Source organism: Typopeltis vanoorti, chromosome 12 (genome assembly GCF_054136105.1).
Source record: "Typopeltis vanoorti isolate ZY-2024b chromosome 12, IOZ_Tvanoo_1.0, whole genome shotgun sequence".
Taxonomy (NCBI): domain Eukaryota; kingdom Metazoa; phylum Arthropoda; class Arachnida; order Uropygi; family Thelyphonidae; genus Typopeltis; species Typopeltis vanoorti.
In genome coordinates this window covers 27,188,782-27,210,412 of record NC_143560.1, presented here as the reverse complement: position 1 = coordinate 27,210,412, position 21,631 = coordinate 27,188,782, and the positions used below count along the sequence as shown (strand labels likewise).

At 37.8% G+C, this 21,631-nt stretch overlaps 1 protein-coding gene across 1 annotated transcript in view; it reads right to left on the bottom strand.

Annotated features, from left to right (window-relative positions):
* The window catches only part of LOC150100645 (dihydrolipoyl dehydrogenase, mitochondrial), a 233,655-nt gene that overhangs the window by 163,094 nt on the left and 48,930 nt on the right, over window positions 1–21,631 (bottom strand). The window contains exon 4 of the mRNA XM_090402080.1: window positions 11,285–11,420. Coding sequence (XP_090258206.1) covers window positions 11,285–11,420 — 136 coding nt within the window. The remainder of the gene's footprint in view (window positions 1–11,284; window positions 11,421–21,631) is intronic.

Genomic DNA, 21,631 nt, shown 5'->3' with positions numbered 1-21,631 from the left:
ACCACAACCATCACCTCTAAAACACAGGCACCAAATCTGTCATTGTCCTATATATCTGAGGCTCTTCTGAATAAGCTGGCAAAGATAAACCATTTGACCAGTTACAAACCATACAAAAATTGGTATCCATTATCTGCTGCTCTCCCCACTCAACCAAAGACCAACTGGAGTCCTTAGATCTGCCTACTATACACAAAGTACTCTGCAGTGCCAGCCTGGTTGACTGAGTAGTTGGCATATCTGCTCTCCAACCAACAGTCTGCAGATTCGAATCCTGCTACAGGCATGGATGCTTGAGATTTAAAGTCATTTTCGACCTTCAGGTGGGAGGACTTTCATCACCCAGTATGAGACTATTGCTACACTTACTGAAGGCCTAAAGTAGCTTGAAAACATCCCATGTTTGGTCTCTGGAGCAGGGTTTCCAGACTATATAAAAAATAAATGAAAAAATACAAAAAAAAATGATAATAATTAAATTAATAAAAAATGTGGGGAAAAAATCCTCAGACTACCCAAAGTATGTGCTATAGGTTTATTGAAGTATTTTGTGGGTGAAAGCCACATTAAAAAAAAAAAGAAAAAAAGAAGAAAAAAAAAGTGCTGTCCTACTATGACCAAACAGGCAGGACAGCCAGACAGAATTTCTAAGTACCATTATGCCCAGTCAGGACGTGCAGACCATACTGTGGACACTAGCTATACAGGAAAGGCCACCATACTTCACTTCTATCTTCCATTTCTAAGCTGTTTTAGTAGCCTCTGAAATGTTTTGCTACCTTTGTGACATTTATCTTCCACATTCTTTCCAAAATCTTCTCAAGAATTACATTTATTGAAAACTGGTTGAAAACTTTTACAACAGTGCCACAAATAAATAAATAGGAGATACCTAATACTCTCCTGAAGAGAGTGAATAGAGAAGTGCAGAATCTGGTAGTTAGTCCTACTGGTGTCCACTGACTGACAAGCAATGATTGTACTCTTACTCTAGAGTGGAATGCCAGGACTACTCTGGATGCTATACCAGCACCACAGCAAGCCTTGGATCCCAATCCAAGACCATGGGGTGAGAGAACTTACTGCAACACCAATGACCATTGCAGGCAAGCCCACTAGTCGATTGATCCTGGCTAGGCCATCCAGGATTGCCCATCTTGCCAAAGTAGTGCAAGACTACAGGATCCCACTTTCCAGATGTTGCATAGCAAATAAGGCAGCAGGGTGTTGGATCCCAGTAATGGTGGTCTGGAAGAAAGGATAGTAAAAAAGATTCAGAACTAGAGCAGAGAATACAGGAAGTAAAGCAAACATAAAGAGGATGAATGAAAAGGGCTAGTACCATCACTGGGAAGTCCCCTATACCACGAACAGTGGATAAAAGAGTGAGCCCAGTTTATCTGTTGTACTGTTTATGTATGGCAAGGATATAGTGTAGTAGGGTGGTTTTAAGGAGTTTAATGAGGCTTTTTTTTTTTTTTTGTAACTGTTCTGCTCAAAAACGTGTAAGGCTAATGTGTTGTTTTGCGATGCAGGTCCTGAGGACAAAATTCACTCTACTCGAGAGGCAAAAGTCTTGGAAATTCCAAGATTCTCGACAGAATGGTGATGTGTAGTGGCATGTGAGTATCTGCTAAGTTTGCAGACTTCCAAAAGATTGAACACATAAGGGACATATCTGGTTGCCTTGTAATTAAAATATTCAAGAGCATCTTCTTTTTCCTCATCAACAGTAAAAGTAATTCAGGGATGGATATTGTTGAGGAACTGTAAAAAGTTAGGAAAAGCCTGTGAGCTATGCAACCAAATGGCAAAAGTGTTGTTTATATATCTCAGTCATTGGGGGATGGGGGGGTGAGTTAAATGGCAAGGTTTCAAAAGATTCCATGTAAAAGTTAGCATTGGGAACAAAAGTGAAGAGCACATTGCTACCCCTTCGATTTGTTTTAAGAGCTGGCTATTCTAGTTAATACTCTAATATAACCATCACACTGGCCTTGACACGTATATACGTCCACAATTACATGGATGCGAAGTATCCATTGAAGTCAATATGACATTTGGATGTTATAGAAATACAGTGGATACGAAATGTATATGTTTAATATATTTTATCTGTGTGGCTGTTTGGGTGGTTAATGCAAAAAGCATGCAAATATCAGGAAAGGATACGAGTCCTTGGATGAATGCAAGAAGTCCTTGACAGGAGAAACAGGAAGCAATCGGTATTTAGATTTAAGTAGGATAAAAAAAAGTTATCACACTGAAAGAAAAATATGAAAAAACAGTTAAAAAATAAATAAATAAATAAAAAAAAACCTAAGTCAAGCAGTTTTTTTATTATTATTATTATTCCTGACACTCCCAAGGAGCATGAAGGCTCATCGCGAGAGGACACCTACAACTGTCTCAACCACTACACCAAACCTTTACTACAAATCATCTCCATTAACGCCATCTACTGCCCACCTCCACCACAACTGGTATTCTATGTCTGTAAATTGCGTGTGTTCTGAAGGGCGATTTGTCTGTATGCAGGATGAAATACCAGAGTTTCTGGGAGAAAAAACCCTGCTACTTCCGTATGAGATCGGCTAATTCACCTTCGACTGAAAATCGTCCAGATAAAGATTCCTCCCGTCGCGATGAGAATCGAACTTAGGCCTATTCCAATCAAAGGGCGCAATGTACCGTCATTCTTCCAATTGTGCTACGGAGGCACTTTCAAAGGTTAAATGTAGACTAAGGTACAGAAATATCACTAATGAAAAATTAAAGAGTGAATAAGACTTAGAGACCAAGTGGCAAATCTGAAGAAAAACAATGATTCAGCTAGAGAGGCATATGATGAGGTTGTTGACAAGAATGGAAAGATCACAACTTTGTGGTACTCAAGATGTTAAAAGAGGCATGTACGGAAAAAAATAAAATAAAATAAAAGAATGCCGGCCTGTTTGGCCAAGTGGTTAGTGTATCCACTCTCCAGCCAAAAGGCTGTGGATTCAATTCCCACTGTGAGCATGGATGTTTGTGAAAATACTAGTAGTGTTGATGGTGGGTGGTAAATGGCATTGGTGTTCATTGTAGTTGGTGGATTGAGTGGTGGAGACAGAGTTGTAGAGAAGGCATCCTTCCTCGATGAGTCTTTGGACTCCCTGGAGGTGTCACATAATAATAATCACACTGAAAGTTTCTACAAGTCACCACGTGATATTCAAGAAAACAGAAAAGAATGTGAGAAAGCTATGTAAATAGCTAAACAAGTCATAAGAAGACTGAGAAGAATATCACAAATATTACAAAGCTGGCAAAATGTTCTGGAGATGATTAAAAAAACAACAACTTAGAAATGGAATAAAGTGTACTGTAAAAGGAAACAGAGATGATAACAAGGAAATTAAAAAAAAAAGATAATACTGAAGTAGTGAGTAATTACTTTGAAAAACTATGAAATGAGATAAGCAGTGACAGAAAGTATCCAAAGGGAATACAGTAATCAGTATCTGATATTATTTGCAGAAAAAAATTATCATTATTCTGAAATGTGAAAAGGGAGCTGGAACAGATTATTATATTTGACCAGAAATGCACAAACATGATTTTTATAAAATTTTTAAATTTTAAAGTGGAAACACAACATAATTCAGAAAAACTGGTCAGAAGGTCAAATTCCATATGAATGGAGAAGAGCTGTCAACTATAAAAGGGGAAATCACCTTTCTTTAAAAAAAAAATCATATCATCTATAAAATGGCATCTATTAAAAAGGAAAATAAAACTGAATATGTGAATCATAGGGGAATTTTCCTATAATTATTCTAGGTAAGTAATTTATGCAAGCATACTTGAGAAAAGGCTAAGAAAACTGGAAAAGAATAAGCTGTATTCATGTTAAATATGGGTTGGGATCAGATTTTTACTTCAAAACAAACAATTACGAAATCAGTTTAACATAACAAGGATCTGTATTTAAGTTATGTAGATCTGGGAAGGCATATGATAAGAGGTCAAGGAAAAATCTTTCTTGTAGAGTGAGACCTATGGAGTTTCCGTAATTAAACATGTACACGAGCCACAGTAAAAGTTTTTAAATATTTTGTCTTACATATCATTCTTCACTCTCACAATATTGTCTTACAATACATAAAATGAAATATTTGTAAAATAAATATTATTTTTTACTGTGGTACGCATGTGAATGTTTAAGAGAAAATCTGTTCAAAAACTAGAGCATAAATTAGGACATCACATGGAAAGAACAATATACAGTAGATGTACACTACAGAAAACACTACTATAAACAATTTCTCACAACATACAATGTAACAAATGGTTATTAGTGGGAACAATACAAAGAACTAAAGTCCTGATTTGGCACTATCTATATCCCTTATAAACAGAGCACATCTAAAAATACATCCAAAGTGATTAATACATATTAGCTCCTCACCACACTCAGACCATATATCAAACTAGCACTCCTCCATTCATTTAAGGACAAACTCTATCCTCTATAACACTGTTTAAATTGTGCATACTTGTAAACTGGCTTACTACAGACAAGAAGTTCTGTTGAAATTTGATTCAGAAAATATAAGAAATACATTCATTGCTATCATTATGACTAGCAGACCATACCTTATGACAATTTTCACACAGAATTAGATGAAAAAAACCAAAAGAGTTACAGAAGTTGTTACAAGTAGGAGAGATTTTTGGAATCAACAGCAGCTAAGAAACATTTATTAATGTTTTATTAATCAACCAGCTGTATTAATTTATCAAAAATTTAGGAGACGGTGGTTTTAAGTCAACTTAATACTTGTAAACTTCTCTTTACAACAATGAATAGTGCTAAATTAGCACTATAATTCTTCGTATTGTTACAATTTTTTAAAAACTGTTCCTACTAATAACAAATTGTCGGTCTATTTGAAATTATGGCAAAAGTAACTAAGGATACTGTAAACGTACACTCTTTTTTTACTATTGTAAACTTTAATCTATATATTTGCCTCTTAATATTATTTACTACTTTATTATGTCATCAGCTGTGCCATTGTAATATCTTAATTATTATCTTAATTATTCTCCATCCTTGCTAACTTCTTACTCTATCTTGTGTCTTCTTAGTGACTAATTCTTTCATATAAAAATTTATTCCACCTTTCGCACTACTAGTCGTATGCCAAGGAGTACTGGAAAATATGTTTGTTCAGACTGCGGCACGAGTATTCCTTTCTTGGCATAAGACTCAGTAATACGGCTGGCAGATCTCTCTCTCTCTAGCATAAATTCTTTCAAATAAAATAGCATAAACAGTCGTGGTCTATATGCACTTAAATTACGCTTCTAATACCTTATTTGTTTCCCACTCTCGGGTCTGTGTTTATTTAGGAACAGTGCATTGTAAATCAAAAGATCAGGCAGCACTCTGTTCACATATAATCAAAACACATTTATTTACACTAATACAAAAGTACATCAATTGAATGATTGAGAGGTTACTCTCCCTACCTATCCTTTAAAATTTAGTGTAAAAGATTTCCCTTTGCAATTCTAAACAAACTATACAGCATGAATATTCATTTATTTCTCTGCTTATAAAAAAAAAACAATTCTAATCTATTCATAAAGATATGAACTTGTTATGCTAAGGGTGCTTAAGGGTCAAAGCTGTATAACTGAGAGGAGACATCCACATAGCCTTTAAAGGAATGCGTAGAACCGACCAGGGCTTCTGATCTAATGTCCAATCCTCACCTTATCAAATGGTGCATCCTGTTGGGTATCCACTTGGATACTGAACGAACGAGGATGGGCTGGCAATTTGGGATTTAGTCGAACAAATTGTAATCTTATTGGTTAAACCAAAATAAAAAATGATGGTATGACATGACAAAATTTCATACCAGCTGGGGCATCGCCTGGTTAAACAAGAACCCCGTTGTTTTTGCCAGGGAACCAGGGCGAACAGCGAAAAGTCAGCTACTGGAACAAATCTGAAAGCAAACCCCAACTCAACATCACCAGAGTTAAAGATCGGCACTATCAACATAAGAAGCCTGAATGGCAAAGAAATGGAGCTAGCTGATGAATTAGATAACTATCAGACCAACATAATAGGGGTGACTGAAACAAAAAAGACAAAAACTGTGAGATCTTTCTGAGCAATAAATACAAAATGTTATATTCAGGCAATGACAATCAAGGAAAAGAAGGAGTAGCCATAGTATTGAACACAAAATACGAGGCTAATCTTCTTGAATGGCAGTCAGTCTCAAGTAGAGTAATGTGGGCAATTATGAGAATGGGGAACTAAATATTGAGACTTATTTGTGCCTTTAGGTCCCACAGAAGGTTCTACTAAGGTAGAGGTGGAGGAATTTTTTGAGGCTTTAGAAAAAGCAACTGACACAATGAAAAAGGAAAAGTTGGCCCTTGTTGGGGATCTAAATAGCAGAGTAGGAAATGATTGTGAAACATAACAAAAATATTTTGGGAAAATTTGGAGAAAAGAGTAAAGCTAATAAAAATGGCAAATATCTGTTGGATTTCTACTCAGGACATGGCCTGGTTATTACTAACGCCATGTTCCAACATAAAAATGTGCACAAATTCACATGGAGAAAAGAGGCAAGGAATAAGAAAAGTCTCATTGACTATGTTATTGTTGATAGTGATGTTTTCTCCCTGGTGCAGGACACCAGAGTGTACAGAGGATTTGAAATTGGAAGTGATCACAATTTAGTCTTGAGCAGGATAAAATTGAATTTCATATTGAAAAGAATAACATGTAAGAAAGTTTTAAAGCGAATAAAAGTTGAGCAGCTCTCAGATGTGAACTGTAGACTAAAATGCACAAAGATTATTGAAGAAAAAATGAAAGAGTTTGAGAACAGGAATCAAACCTTGGAGATTCAGTGGCAAACGTTGAAGAAAACCTTGGTTGATACAGCTAGAGAGGCATGTGGTGAGGTTGTCTGCAAGAAGAAAAAAAAGAACTCCCTGGTGGACACAGGAAGTTAAAAAGGAAGTGAAGGAAAAGAAGAAAGCATATCAAAAGTTCCTGGCAAATAATTCCGCTTGTGCTCTTAGAGAATACAGAAACAAATGCAAGAATGCTAAACACTATGTAAAACTAAACAAAAGTCATGGGAGGACTTTGGCAAGAATATAGAAAATAAATATCAAGAAGGTGGCAAAATATTCTGGAGGTTGTTAAAGAAGCTTAGGAATGGAGGAAAGAGTGCTGTAAAAGGAGTTAGAGATGATAAAGGTGACATGAAAAGGGTAGAAAAAGATATCCTTGAAGTATGGAGTAATTACTTTGAAAAACTGCTAAATGAAACAAACAGTGATACCACAGTGGTAAAAAACACTGACCAGACATGCAGTTAGGAATATTGATGACTGCATGCCTGGTCAGTGTTTGATGCTCCAGCGGGTGATGTTATATTTCTAAATAAATCCACTACAAGTTTGCAAGATTCTCTGACTAAATTGAATAATTGTTGTAATAGATATGGTATGAAGGTCAGCAATAAAAAGACAAAGACAATGAAAATAGGCAGAATCATTGAAAATGTCAACTGTGTTGTGAATGGAGAACCTGTGGAACAAGTAAAATATTTCAGCTACTTAGGCACGATTTTTACTGAAGATGGTAAATTAAATATAGAAATAGACAACAGAATCAGCAAAGCTGGTATGGTGGGAAGTCAATTGAATAAATTCATATGGAATAAGAGAGAAATTAGTCGGGACACTAAATAGCTGTATACAAGGCAGTGTTCAAACCAGTTTTAACTTATGGATCTGAGAGCTGGGTCAGAAGTAAAACACTTGACCAAAGACTAGAGACCACAGATATGAGAGTCCTGAGAAAGATTATAGGAGTGAACAGATGGCATCAATGGAAATATCATATTAAAAACGAGGATATTAGGAAAGAACTTGACATTGTCAACATCCAGGAATGTGTTAGCAGAGCTAATCTCAGGTGGTATGGTCACGTAAACAGAATGGACGATGAAAGATTAACAAAACAAGTGTTCTCTGCCAGGTTGGCAGCAAAAAGACCCAGAGGAAGACTAAGATATAGGTGGATTGATATGGTACAAAGTGCCTTAGATGATAGAAATATAAGATCTGATAATGTTGGAGTCTTGACAAGTAACAGACTGATTTGGAGGAAAATTGTAGATGGGAAGTTAGTAATGATGTAATTTTTTTTCATGTAATACTATCATATCCTGTATACCCCCTTGAGGGTATATGGCAGAAATTTGATGATGATGACGACAAGTTATCTTACAATCGTATTCCAATTACTAACAAACTAAAAGGCTTTCTTATAGACACTGCTTATTCCTAGTACCTTATATCTTATCAGTCCATCTAAATTATTTCTCCTAGATTACATAAAAGAAACATAGAACATAAATTGGAAAAAACTCACATAGGCTCTGTCATCTGGGTCTTGCCCTCATTCAAGGTTCTGCTCGAGTTGTCAGACTTTTCTTCTGTCTCGGGCCTTAGATTCTTTCTACAGTGTGTGTCTTGCTTCACCGTCATCTCATCAAGGTGTTGGCAGGGTTTGGGAATGCTTATTTCTGGGACTCATGGGTTCCTGCGCAGGGGTCCAAATGTGCGGGGCATATTCAGTCTCGTTCAGATGTCAATGCATTCTTTTCCTGGCGCTGGAGTCCGCTCTTCGGGTGATAGCTTCGGTAATTTCCACAGCAACGTCCAAGATCTAGACAGCCTAGTAGACCGGCGTCCCTTTCTTCTCTGCCTCCCTCTGACTCCTTGCGTGCCCTAGCCATATAGTTGTGTCCTCTATTTTCAACTGCTGTTATCCATGTTCTCCTCAGTGCCCTTTTATTTTTCCATCTCTGGGACCTTTCACGAAAGGTTGAGACCCCCGAAGAATTTGGTGCAACTCCTTGATCTGATATTAAAGCCGACTATTTCTTTATTATCTAAAGCGCACTTAAATCCGATTTGTCGGATAGCAGAGCCTTGTCTGATCCACGCCAACCCTTTTAAGAATGACCTTGAAGGTTGACATATACAGAGCTTTAAACAAAGGTTTCCCATGCACTTAATTAAAACATTAACATACAGTTTCCAGTGACACAGCATTTTCTCTTGTTGTTACAAATTTTAGACATTCTTTGTTCACTACATTTAAACAGGTTAATTTCCCATCTGACTAAATACATTCTTTATACAAAGTTTATTCTTACAACACAACTGTTTGAGATGAGACCTCTGTAAAAATTAATGTAAAGCGCTAGTAAAATTCTAAGCTACATCGAATTTTACAGTACAAGGCCAAAATATTAGGTCTGCAGTGTGTATGTGTGTGTGTTTTTCTAGCCAATTTGCCTGTTTTTGAGGAGGGAAAACTGTCAGTTCTGTGATATCAGCTAATTCACTTTCAATTGAAAAATCCTTACAAAACTAGCAAGATACTGACAGTTAAATAAACAAATAATTCATTTATATTGATCCTCTGATTTTATGAATTAAACCACAAAATTGTAGACGAACAACTGCCAACAGCTCATTCACATGTCATATGGTCATTTAAAAGAATAGAAGGAAAGTTTAGCAAACCTGTTGTGATGGCAGGAAAAAGAGCTGGAAAAAGATGATCTAGGTATATTGATACAATTTAATATCATGCCTTAGAAGATTAAAATATTAAAATTGAAAATTAAAACATTCAAAGATTTGATGATACCAGAGACCTGAAAAATAATAGATTGATTTTGAAAAAAATTATTGATAGCAAGCTAATAATAGAGCAAATTTAATTATGTAGTGCTGTCATAGTATCCTTTATAATACATATTAGGAAATGATTATTATGATGTTAAGCATAGATAGATAAATGAAGATACAGAAATATAACTCTAAGCTGGAAAGTGTTTAATAATAATATAATATACAGCCTCTGTCCAAAAAGAAACCAAATCTTTTGATAGAAAATAAAACACAGGCCAATTATAATTATTCAAATAATTTATTTCAATCAATATACTCTCCTTCAGCTTCAATACAGTGTTTGGCATGGTCAATTAATTCGTTAAATGAGTTTATGTCGGTTTTTGGGATACTGTTGAGGCGTGGTTACTGCTGTTTGAACTCAATGGTGTTGTATCGCTTTCCTTACATCGGCAAATGAAGTTGGGGGAAGAGAAAGGAGTCTCAGGGTGCTAAATCAGGTGAATACAGTGAGTGATCCAACACATAAACTTGGTTTTTGCTCAAAAACTGTCTCACAAGGTTCGAACAATGAGATGGTGCATTATCATGCAAAGTGACGAGCTGCCTGCATCAAGATATTCATGCTGTACGCGACGAATTCTCACTATCAGTTGCTTCAAAACTTCAAGATAAAATTCACCATTGACCATTTGGCAGGCAGGCGGAACAAATTCTTTGTGGATAATGCCTTTGGAATCATAGAAACAAATCAGCATTGTCTTTACTTTTGACTTCTCCAAGCAACTTTTTTTTCGGATGCCTCTCTTCTGGTGGTCTCCACTCAGCACTTTGTTTCAGGCTCATACTCAAAACCCACATTTCATCACCAGTGACGATCATTTCAAGGAAGTTTGAGTCCTTATGAGCAGTTTTAATCAGGTCCTTGTAGTGTTCAATTCAATACATTTTTTGGTCATCGGTCAACTTGTGGGGAACAAATCGCGAATTCAATTTACGAAGGTCCAAACTCTCAGTCAAAATACTGTGAACAGTTTATTTTGGAATCCCCAATTCATCTTCAATCCATCTCAGGGACGATTTCAGTTTTCTTTGATGAAATCATGCACATTTTGGATGTTAACTTCGCTCAGTCCAGTTTTTGGACGGTTCGGCTTTTTGTCATCCTCAAGCATCTCAAGACCACTTTGAAATGGCTTAAACTACTCGTAAACTTGAGTACTTGATAAGCATTCATCACCTATGCTTTTTGAAGCATTTGATGCGTTTCGGTAAAACTTTCACCAGGTTTAACACAAAAGTCAACGGAGTTCTTTGCTTTAAACTCATTTTCCGACCGTTCGTCAAAACACACTGTCACCCTTGGCACTATAACTCGGCTTCTAATGAAATAAATGTCATAAACAGTTGACACAACACTAATGAAAGTTGCCGCTTTCGACAACAAAAAGATAAAACAGGTGACGCCACTAGTTTCTTTCATTTTTGAAAAGTTCGGTTTCTTTTTGGACAGAGGGTGTATAACAAAAGCAACCCATATTTTACTTACATTCAATGCCCCTATTTTTCATATCGGTGTGTGCCATGTGATAAAGATGAGAATTATGAAGTAATGCCTTAGAAGGGATACAACCTACATTTAGGCAGGTACCACCGAGAGTATCATTCTTCTCAATACACACTGTCTGTTAAAAAATAATAATAAAAAATATTTAAAAAATGTATCCATAATATTTTCTAATATCATTTGAGCTACATATATCACTGATAACTTAAAATGTAGTTAACTGAAACTGTTCATGAGTTCGAGGTTATATCGTAGTGTGTAGTGTTCGTGCAAGCTCCTGATAAGATAAGTATTATTTTCAGTTATCAATGATAAAATTACTTAATATTGCGTAGTTTTGTTTGCCTTGCGTATTTTAGTGCGTCTGTTTGTGTGTTTTTGGTGTGTTATAACTTATTATTTGATAAAACACGTTGCAAATAATTATGGCACCTGTACGAAGGAAAATGGCGGCCAGTAATGATGGTTCGCCATCTTTATCAAAGAACGGTAGTATAAAAGAAATGAGTCAGTGTACTAGCTGTGAAATGTACGCTTTGCGGAGTGCGGTCGGAGTGTGGATAGAAGATAATAAAGAATTGAATGTGTGTAGAAAATGTAGGGAGAATGAGGAATTGAAGTGTATTTCGGATCGTGAGTGTGATATTTTTGTCAAACTTCAGAATGAAGAAAATAGCGATATGACAAGAAACGGCAAGGTTGTACATGAGAATTATGAGAGTGTGAATGTAGAAAGTGTGAATGATAGTATTAATGGTTTCTCAGAGAATAAAAAAGATGAGATAGATGCATTGAGTGAGATTGCGTTGTTGAATGGTGTGATGTGATAGAAAGGGCAAAACCGCAGCTAGAGTGCATGAACAAAAGTCGACTGAATGAACCAACCAATAATAAAAGGTATGACAGGAAAAATAGACGTATGAATGTGAACATGAACAAAATGAAGGATTGAGTGCTGTATGGAGACTCGTTAGTACGAGGTGTGTTAGTAGAGGATTTGACAAAATCGTACCAACCTGGTGCAACCATAAAGGATGTAACTGAGTCTATTAGAGAGCAAAAGGAAAGGGCGAAAGGAATGATTGTTGTGGCAGGTACGAATGATTTGAAAGGAGATAAAATGGAAATGATAGAAGACCTGAATGAATTGTTTGAGGTAGCAAAAGAAAAGAGTGAGAGAGTTAGAATGATTAGTCTTTTGCCACGGTATGACAGTGAAATGTTTAAAAGGAGGGCTATAATTGCGAATGACTTTATGCGTGGGTTATGTATGACGAGTGGTGTGGAATTTGTAGACGTGTGGAGTGAGTTTGATGGGCGAAAGGATCTATATAAGATGGATGGCTTGCATTTGAATGGTTACGGTGTAAGAAGACTTGAGAAAGTGTTGCTGAATGTACTGGATGTGCAAATTCAGGGAAACTAGATTTGTTAAGGGGGGGGAGTAGATATACAGGCCTTAGGGAGGCAGTTGAATGTAAGAATGAATATAATATGCTAGAGCAAATAAGGACAACAAACCAGAGTGGGATAGTTAATATAAGACATCAAGGTAGGGTTGGGGCTAATGGGGGTCTTAAATTCATGTACACTAATACTAGGAGTATTAGGAACAAGAAGGAAGAGTTTTTGGCCATGGTTGGCACTTCCAGACCACAGGTTATTGGTATTAGTGAAACATGGCTGACTGTAGATGATATAGCTAGTGGGATTGAATTTGATGGGTATAGTGTGTTCAGGAATGACAGAGAGAATAATATGGGGGGAGGAGTATTGTTGATGATAGCTGATGAGCTACAGCCAAGGAGAATAGAAGTTGAATTGCAGGATAGAGAAAAGAGCACATTTGAGGCCATTTGGTGTGAGATTGTGGCTAGCAGAACTAAATATACAATTGGATGCTGCTATAGACCAGGTGATGGAAAAGATGGTGGTGACAATATGCACAAGCAAATAGAAGAAATGAGCGGAAGGAGGGTGATTATTATGGGAGATTTCAACTATGGTCGCATTGATTGGAGTGAGGAGAGGACACCAGGGAGGAAGGAAATGGATTTTATGTAGTTATTAAGGGATAACTATCTGCGACAGCATGTAATGGAAAATACTAGGGGTCAGAGGGTGCTTGACCTAGTAATTACATCTGAGGATTTGGCTGTAACAAATATGACCACACTGCCACCAATCGGTGAGAGTGATCATAGGGTCTTGACTTGGGAGGTGGCTAAAGGTGTAGAATTTTCAATTATGACAGGGTACATGTGGAATTATCGGGCTGGAAAGTATGACAAGCTTAGGAGTTTGATTGGCTCAGTGCCATGGCATGTACAACTGCAAGGACTAGAAGTTGATAGTGCATGGGAGGTAGTTAAGAAGTGCTTGCATGAAGCAATGGCTGATTGTATACCTAGAGTCCGAATAATAAATCAAGTAGGGGTTAAATGGATGAATAACACCATTAAGCTTGAGCTGGAAAAAAAAAACGACTATGGAGGGAATTTAAGGAGAAAGGTGACCAGCAGGCTCATGAACGGTATAAAGCGTAGGCCAGAAGGGTGACAAGTGTGGTAAGAAAAGCAAAAAAGGATTACGAAAGAACATTGGCCATGCAGGCTAAAGAGAATCCTAAACAGTTTTTTAGATATGTAGCAAGTAAAAGGAAAAATGTACATGGCAGAATGATTTTAAAGAATGCCGATGGTAGGGAGGTAACTGAATCAGTTGAGATAGTTGAGTTACTGAGTGAGCACTTTGCAAGAATATATCATCCAGGTGGTGACATTGCAGAACGAATAAAGTAGATTATACAGGAATTGTGGTGAATGAAGAGGAGGTGAGTAGTCTATTGCATAACCTCAATGTCAATACATCTGTGGGATTGGATGGTATACCAGCTCGTGTCGTACGAGAAGCGGCTAAAGAATTGTCAGTACCCTTGACCATTTTGTTTAATTTGAGTCTCGGGTCTGGGTTAGTCCCGAGGGAGTGGAAAGAGGGGAAAATAGTTCCACTGCATAAAGGAGGTTCCAAGACTGTTGTAAATTACCGACTGATTAGCATATCAGGAATCGTTGTCAAGGTCTTGGAGAAATTAGTCAAGAAAAGAATACAGGATTGGATAGATGAAAATGGGATATTGTATGGGGGACAACATGGTTATGTGAAGGGTAGATCATGCCTCAGTAACTTGCTCACGTTTTATAACACAGTGACGGCTGAACTGGATAGGGGTAGTGGGTTTACAGTGATACTACTGGACCCTGCCAAGGCCTCTGATAGGATACCACATGGAACCATAATCAGTAAACTGGAGCAGATGGGGATAGATATAGGGTTGGTGAGATGGATAGGAGGGTGGTTGAAAGAGAGATACCAGAGAGTGGTTTATTCAGGAGTGGAGTCTAAAAGACGTCTTGTGACTAGTGGAGTGCCGCAGGGCTCTGTTCTTGGACCACTGCTTTTCAATTTGTTCATCAATGATATTGGAAAGGATTTGAGAGGAAGTGTTCACTTGTTTGCTGATGATGCAAAGTTGGGTAGAGCAATTGTGAGTTCACAGGATGTCAAAATTTTACAGGATAATTTGGATAGTTTGGAGGACTGGGCTAGGAAAAATGGATGTCAGTTTAATGTGGCAAAGTGTAAGGTTATGCACTTTGGGGTGAAAAGAATAGCAGCAGTATATCGCATTGGTGGAACCGTACTCCAGGAGATTGATGAGGCCAGGGATTTGGGAGTGCTGGTGGATAGGGAGTTGAAGTTTAGGGGGCACATTGCAAAAGTGACTAAAACAGCTCACCAAATCACTTGGCTTCTGAAAAATACTTTAACATGCAGAGACAAACAAGTTGTTGTTCCTCTGTATCGAGCCTTGATAAGAACCCCATCTGGACTTCTGTGCCCAGTTATGGGCACCAGGGTTTCTTCGTGATGGGGAGGAAGTGGAGAGGGTCCAGAGACGAGTGACCAAGATGATAGCAGGTCTGTGGAATGAACCTTATGAGAATAGGTTAAAGATTTGTAGGTTGCAGAAATTGGACGATAGGCGAAGGAGGGGTGATATGATTGAGACATTCAAATTACTGAAGGGTTTTTATAAGATTGATCCAGAAGATATTTTTGAAAATACGACTGGTGGTGGGAGGACTAGGGGCCATGCATGGAAGCTGGGCAAGAGCGTGGTTGATAAGGGTGTTAGAGCTAGGTTCTTTACTTGGAGAGTGGTGAATGAGTGGAATAAGCTTCCAGAGTCTGTTGTGGGTGCTACGACCGTGAATGAGTTCAAGGCAAGATATGATAGATACTGTGTGAATGTTGAATAGTTGTTCCAGACGTGATGTTAGGGCCTCCCTCGATGAGTCTGTCGACTCCTTGGAGTTTCCCGGAACAATAATAATAATAATAATATAGTAGTCCTCCCTTATCTACATGGGATATGTTCCAAGACCCCCAGTTTGGATACCTAAAACCGCAGATAGTACTGAACCCTCTATATACTATGTTTATCATATACATACATACCTATGATAAAGTTTAATTTATAAATTACACACAGTAAGAGTTTAACAAAATAAATAATAATAAAATAGAACAATTATAACAACATACTGTGATAAAAGTTATGTGAATGGAATCTTAGCAACCTCAGAATATAATTTTTTTTTCTTTCCTTATGAAGTCACGAACTTTCACTTTTTTACTTAAAGGAAGCACTTTACATCTTTTTTTGGCATATCCAAATTACCAGCATCATTATTCTTGTGCTTTGGGGCCAATATTAAGTAAAATGAGGTTACTTGAACACATGCACTGAAATACCACGACAGTCAATCTGATAACCGTGAACTGCCCAGAATAGCACGCAATTTAAAACTTATGAATTGTTTATTTCTGGAATCTTCCATTTAATATTTTTGGACAGCTACTAAGTGACTAACAAGTGGATAATGTATACAGTACAGTGTAAATAAGCTGGACAAAGGGATGATTCATGTCCCAGGTGAGACGGCACAAGATCTCATCACGCTACTCAGAACAGTGCACAATTTAAAACTCATTAAATGTTTATTTCTGGAATTTTCCATTTAATATTTTCAGACCAGGGTTGACCTCTGGTAACTGCAACGGCAGAAAGTGAACCTGAGGATAAGGGGACTACTCAGAGCTACTGCACATACATACATATTATTATGAATCAGGGACTCATCAAGGGAGGTTACATACTACATGCACCAGCTATCAGACTTATTCTTGAATTCGTTCAAGAATGAATTCAAGAATAAGTCTGATAGCTGCTTGCACATACCACATCAAATAGCAATCCATTCCAATCATGAACACTATGAGAGAAAAATCTAGCCCTGATCCATTCTCAGCTTCCAATGATGACAACTTGTCCTTTCCCCAGCCTCCATAAAATGAAAAATTCCATCAACTGAAATCCTGTATGACCTTTCAGAAGTTTATATGTATCAATCATATTTCATCTCAAACCTCTTTCTCCTGTTTGCTATTGTCTGCAAGCTACAAATTCTCAATCTGTCTTCATAATTACTATTCCACAATCCTGATATCATTTTTAACACTCTCCTTTGCATTCTTTTCATTGTATCAGAATCACAATGGAAACCAAGAGACCAAACCTGCACACAATAGTCCAAGTGAGATCTTATCAAGGCCTCGTAAAGCAGCAAAATGACAATGTTATCTTTTTATACATCAAAGTTCATTTCAGCATTGCAATTATCTCGAGTTATATTTGCAATGTTTGCTACATGGCCACTTGCTATCTACTAACATTCCAAGATCCCTAGCATGATCAGTTTCTTCTAACATAATCTCATCAACATAACACAACATTGGATATCTAATCATGCCAAAGTACATGACTTTAAATTTACTGACATTGAACTGACATCCGTTTTCCCATGCCCACAATTCCAGTCTATTCAAATCATTCTGCAAGTACTGCATATTAGCAGCATTCCTGATTACCCTGCCTATCTTTGCATCATTAGCAAATAGCTGTATGTTGCCTGTGAAGTCTTTTCCAATATCATCAATGAGTAGATTGAATAACAGTGGACCAAGGGCTGTTCCTTATGGTACACCACTAGTTATTTTTTTTTTTTAATTTATTAATCTTTGTACTGGTTATGGGCAGTACTACCCTTACATCACATCCAGACATCTTGTCCAGACTTGATATATAGGCCTAAGCCTTTACAAGTGTTTTACTCTATGCTTGTTCTAGTTATCATTATAGTCATTCGCTGATGGCAACGCCATGCCACAAGTGTGCCCTGTAGGGCCCTTAAGGAAAGAACTTTTATATCCTTCTGCATAAGTCCAAACTGTTTTAAGTTCATATAACTACCTGCACTCCATACGCCATGTAAAGAGATGGTGTAAAGAATATGGGGCAACTCCTGGTAAACCCCAGGGTTGCCCCATATTCCTCCTATATCTTACTAACAAGATCTTGGTTATTTTTATAATAATTTACTTTATTATTATGGCTATAGGCTAGTGGGCACCCTGTTCCCACCATCTGGGCATCAACAACCCAAACGTCACCATCTCTTTTAATCACTAAGTCTGGCTTATGCAAACTTGCAGAGGTCCAATAATGTAGTTCCAACGCAGTTGTTCAGACTGGAGACCATAGCATCATGCCTTTGCATGCGGACCCCATGGGTGTGGAAGCAACACTGGGCTATATAGCTGTATGTAGCAGCATATCTGTATATAGTAGCAGCCAGCCCTACAGTATGAGTCGTCACTACTCCATCGAGCTGTGCGGGCTCGAGTGGGCAGGGCACTGATCCTCGTCCTAAAAAGGTGAATATACTCGAACCCAGGGAGGAGTCTGGTGCCATCCCTTACCCAATCATGCTGGGGAGGCACCAGATATGACTCTTTTAAAGAAGCACCATCTACAGAACAGTGCAGCAGAGATGCTCACCTCTTGTGGTCTGCAGGTGCTGACTCAATTAAGGTACCCTGATAATGGGACCAGCCTTTAGCCCGGCTAAAGTCTTCTTGTATCAACGGCTATAGAAAGCCTCTCTGCAGATAGGGGAAAGAAGATAGTTCTAACTTTGCGATTCTGGACAGCCGCAGGCGTCGGATCAGCCATCTAAGTGATGGAACCCCAAGTCCACCAGAGAAGAATGGAACTGCGTGCAGAAGAATGGTGATGGGCAAAAAGGTGTGACGCAGAAGGGGTGCCGCTAAAGGTGCAATATAAAAAGGCTTGGCTCCCCCAGTTCGACTACTTTTTTCTCTTGGATTCCAGTTTTCCTCGTACTCTTCTGTTCAGCATCAGCGCCCATCACTCGAGGGCTCCAGCTCGAGTTGTTCCTGGAGATGTGTAGGTGAACCCGGCCAACGGAACGATGTCTTGATGGAGATAAGTGGCCAAGTAGCGAGCCAGGTGTGGGATTTTCGTCAGCATACGGAGGAAATCTACGCAAGCTGACCGTCATGCTAGACGACGTGGACCAACTTAAGCAGAGCTGTTTTTCTTCCACATCGGCAAGGATAAGTCATGATAGCGAGCTCCAAACCAGGCCTAGGTGAGACGACCGTCGGGATAAAGAATAAGTAAGCTGTAAAAGAAATTGAAGATTGAGGAACAAACCTGAAGAAGTCTTAAAGATCTGGTAATGTACAAACCTTAGCCTCTTTTGTTGTGGAAGAAAGAATTATTGTATAATAGTGAACAGGAACATTCTTTAGTAAGGCTCATATTATGCAAGAGGCAGGACTTTAGTATTTAGTCTAATAGCAAAGTGTTACAGCTCCAGGAGCATAGTCTAATGTATTGTAAATGTCGATCATGTTTAGTATGTTATAGTATAATTGTACACGAAGCTAATTGAATTAATGCCTAGAAGGAATTGTAGATCAAAGAATACAAAACGACAATCAATTGATTTGATAGTATTGTCTTATGACAAGATTCCACTATATAAATTATATTTTGTTATATTAAGTTCTGTGACTTAAGAAAGTGATTATCTTAGCTGAGTGAATATTTGGTGAAAGTGTATTGCATGAGTTTAATAAATGAACCTTTGTAATTTTACCTAACTAGTTGCCTGATAAATGAACCCAATGCACCACTTATTAATTAGAACCCGAGTGGAATTTAATTGTTTAACGGAGACCACGACTGCAAACTAGAATTGGCACATGAAATTTAGCTAATTTGAACTAAATATTTTAATAGAACGATTAATCGTGTGTCTGTCTGAGAATTAGCTCCTTGGTTAAGAAGCTTTTCAAATCTAAGGGTTCTGGATGGCGCAGCAATATATTTTCCATAAATTTTCCAGAACCTAACAAGGAGGTAACTCCAGATATTTGTAACAAGGGAATTGTTACAAATATCTGATTACAAATGTTAATCTAATTCACACACATGATCAATCTAAGTGACGGCCACAGAGTACAAAGGAGATTAAGCACTGAATAGGCATACAAGGAGAGGTATAAGTAGTGTTTCCATTACAACTAAAGTACAATTTAAGGATAATTACAGAACACAAATTCAGATACCTCACATGCACATATACATCAGGTAATACCAAAGAATACATAAAAAATACATGTAACATCACTAATACCTACAATCTGAGGTCCCAACATATTGACCAAGGCGATAAACTTTAGCATTCGTATGTAGACATAATATGATACCTGCATGTTGTTTTGTAAACTCATGTCTGCAGTCTACATGACACAGGTGGACAACTTGCAGATCTCTATTCATCTCTTGTGCCTTATACACATAGAACATCTCTGCACGTGTTTGATGGGTCCGAACCAGACAAACACAATGTTGAAATTGTTCTCTCCTCGTAATTATTTCAATGATAACGCCCATTCCTGTCATTAGGACAATTCTATGACACTGTCGCTCTTACACTCATATTCTCACCATTCCTCCCATTATAATTTAGTTTCCCTGACTCTCTGTGTTCAATCTCATACTAGTTATTAGTGTTTCAAGACTCCCAATACCACATGCATTCAAGTGTAGGCTGTCCCTCTTATACAAACATAATCTTCCCTCAAACTCACTCCACACATCCAAAAACTCACATCCATTCCCTTTCGTAAAATCCATTAGCACCCATATATATCCTGCTTGGAGAGAAGTCAAGAAACACTCCACACAGGCAAGGAGCACTGTACCGTGTAACAAGTCACATGGCACAATGCACCTAGCCTGTCTTTTTTAGATCTAGAAGATTGGTGATTTAGATCTTCTAGAAGAAAAAAAGAAATTGACCACAATATGACAAAAAATCCAAATTAAAAAAACTAACTTCTTTATTGGACAAAGTCATCAACTGCAAAAATGCTATAAAGAAACAGTGTACATATTTTGGTGGGATCACCAAACATTTTCTTGGTTGGGTGTTTACCAAGTGCCTTGCAATGCATCTTTAGTATGTTGGAGACCTCAAGAACACCAATGTAGAGGAGACCTCAAGAACACCAATACTTAGGCTAAAATTTTAGTTCAATCCTGCTTAACACAGAATTGACACATAACATAGAACCCTTTGGATTCCATGTTCTGTGATAAGGGATGTATGCTTAATCCACAGGAGTCATTTTAAATATGATTAAATATGAACATTTATTTAAAGAAATCTCCACATTCTTAGTGCACTGAAACAATCAAAATCAGAATGATTCTATTCGAAAGATGAGGAGTCAAAGCTGCATAACTGAGAGGAGACCTCCACATAGCCTTTAAAGGAATGCAGAGAACCGAACAGGACTTCTGACCTAATGTCCAATCCTCACCTTCTCGTGGTGCACCCTGTTGGGTATCTACCTGGATACTGAATGAACGAGGATGGGCTGGCAATTTGGGATTAAGCTGACCAAATTGTATTCCTATTGGCTTAAACCAATTTACAAAATGATGGTACAAGATAACAAAATTTCATGCCGGCTGGGGTGTCGCCCAGTTAAACAAGCATCCCCCCCGTTGTTTTCGCCAGGGAACCAGAGCGAACAGCGAAAAGTCAGCTACTGGAACAACTTTGAAGGCACACCCCAACTCAACATCACCACGGTTAAAGATCTGTACAATCAACATAAGAAGCATGAATGGCAAAGAAATGGAGTTAGCTGAGGAATTAGATAAGTACCAGATCAACATAATAGAGGTGACTGAAACAAATAAAAGACAAAAACTGGTGAGATCTTTCTGAGCAATAAATACAAAATGTTATAATCAGGCAATGACAATCAAGGAAAAGAAGGGGTAGTCATAGTATTCAACACTAAATACAAGGCTAATCTTCT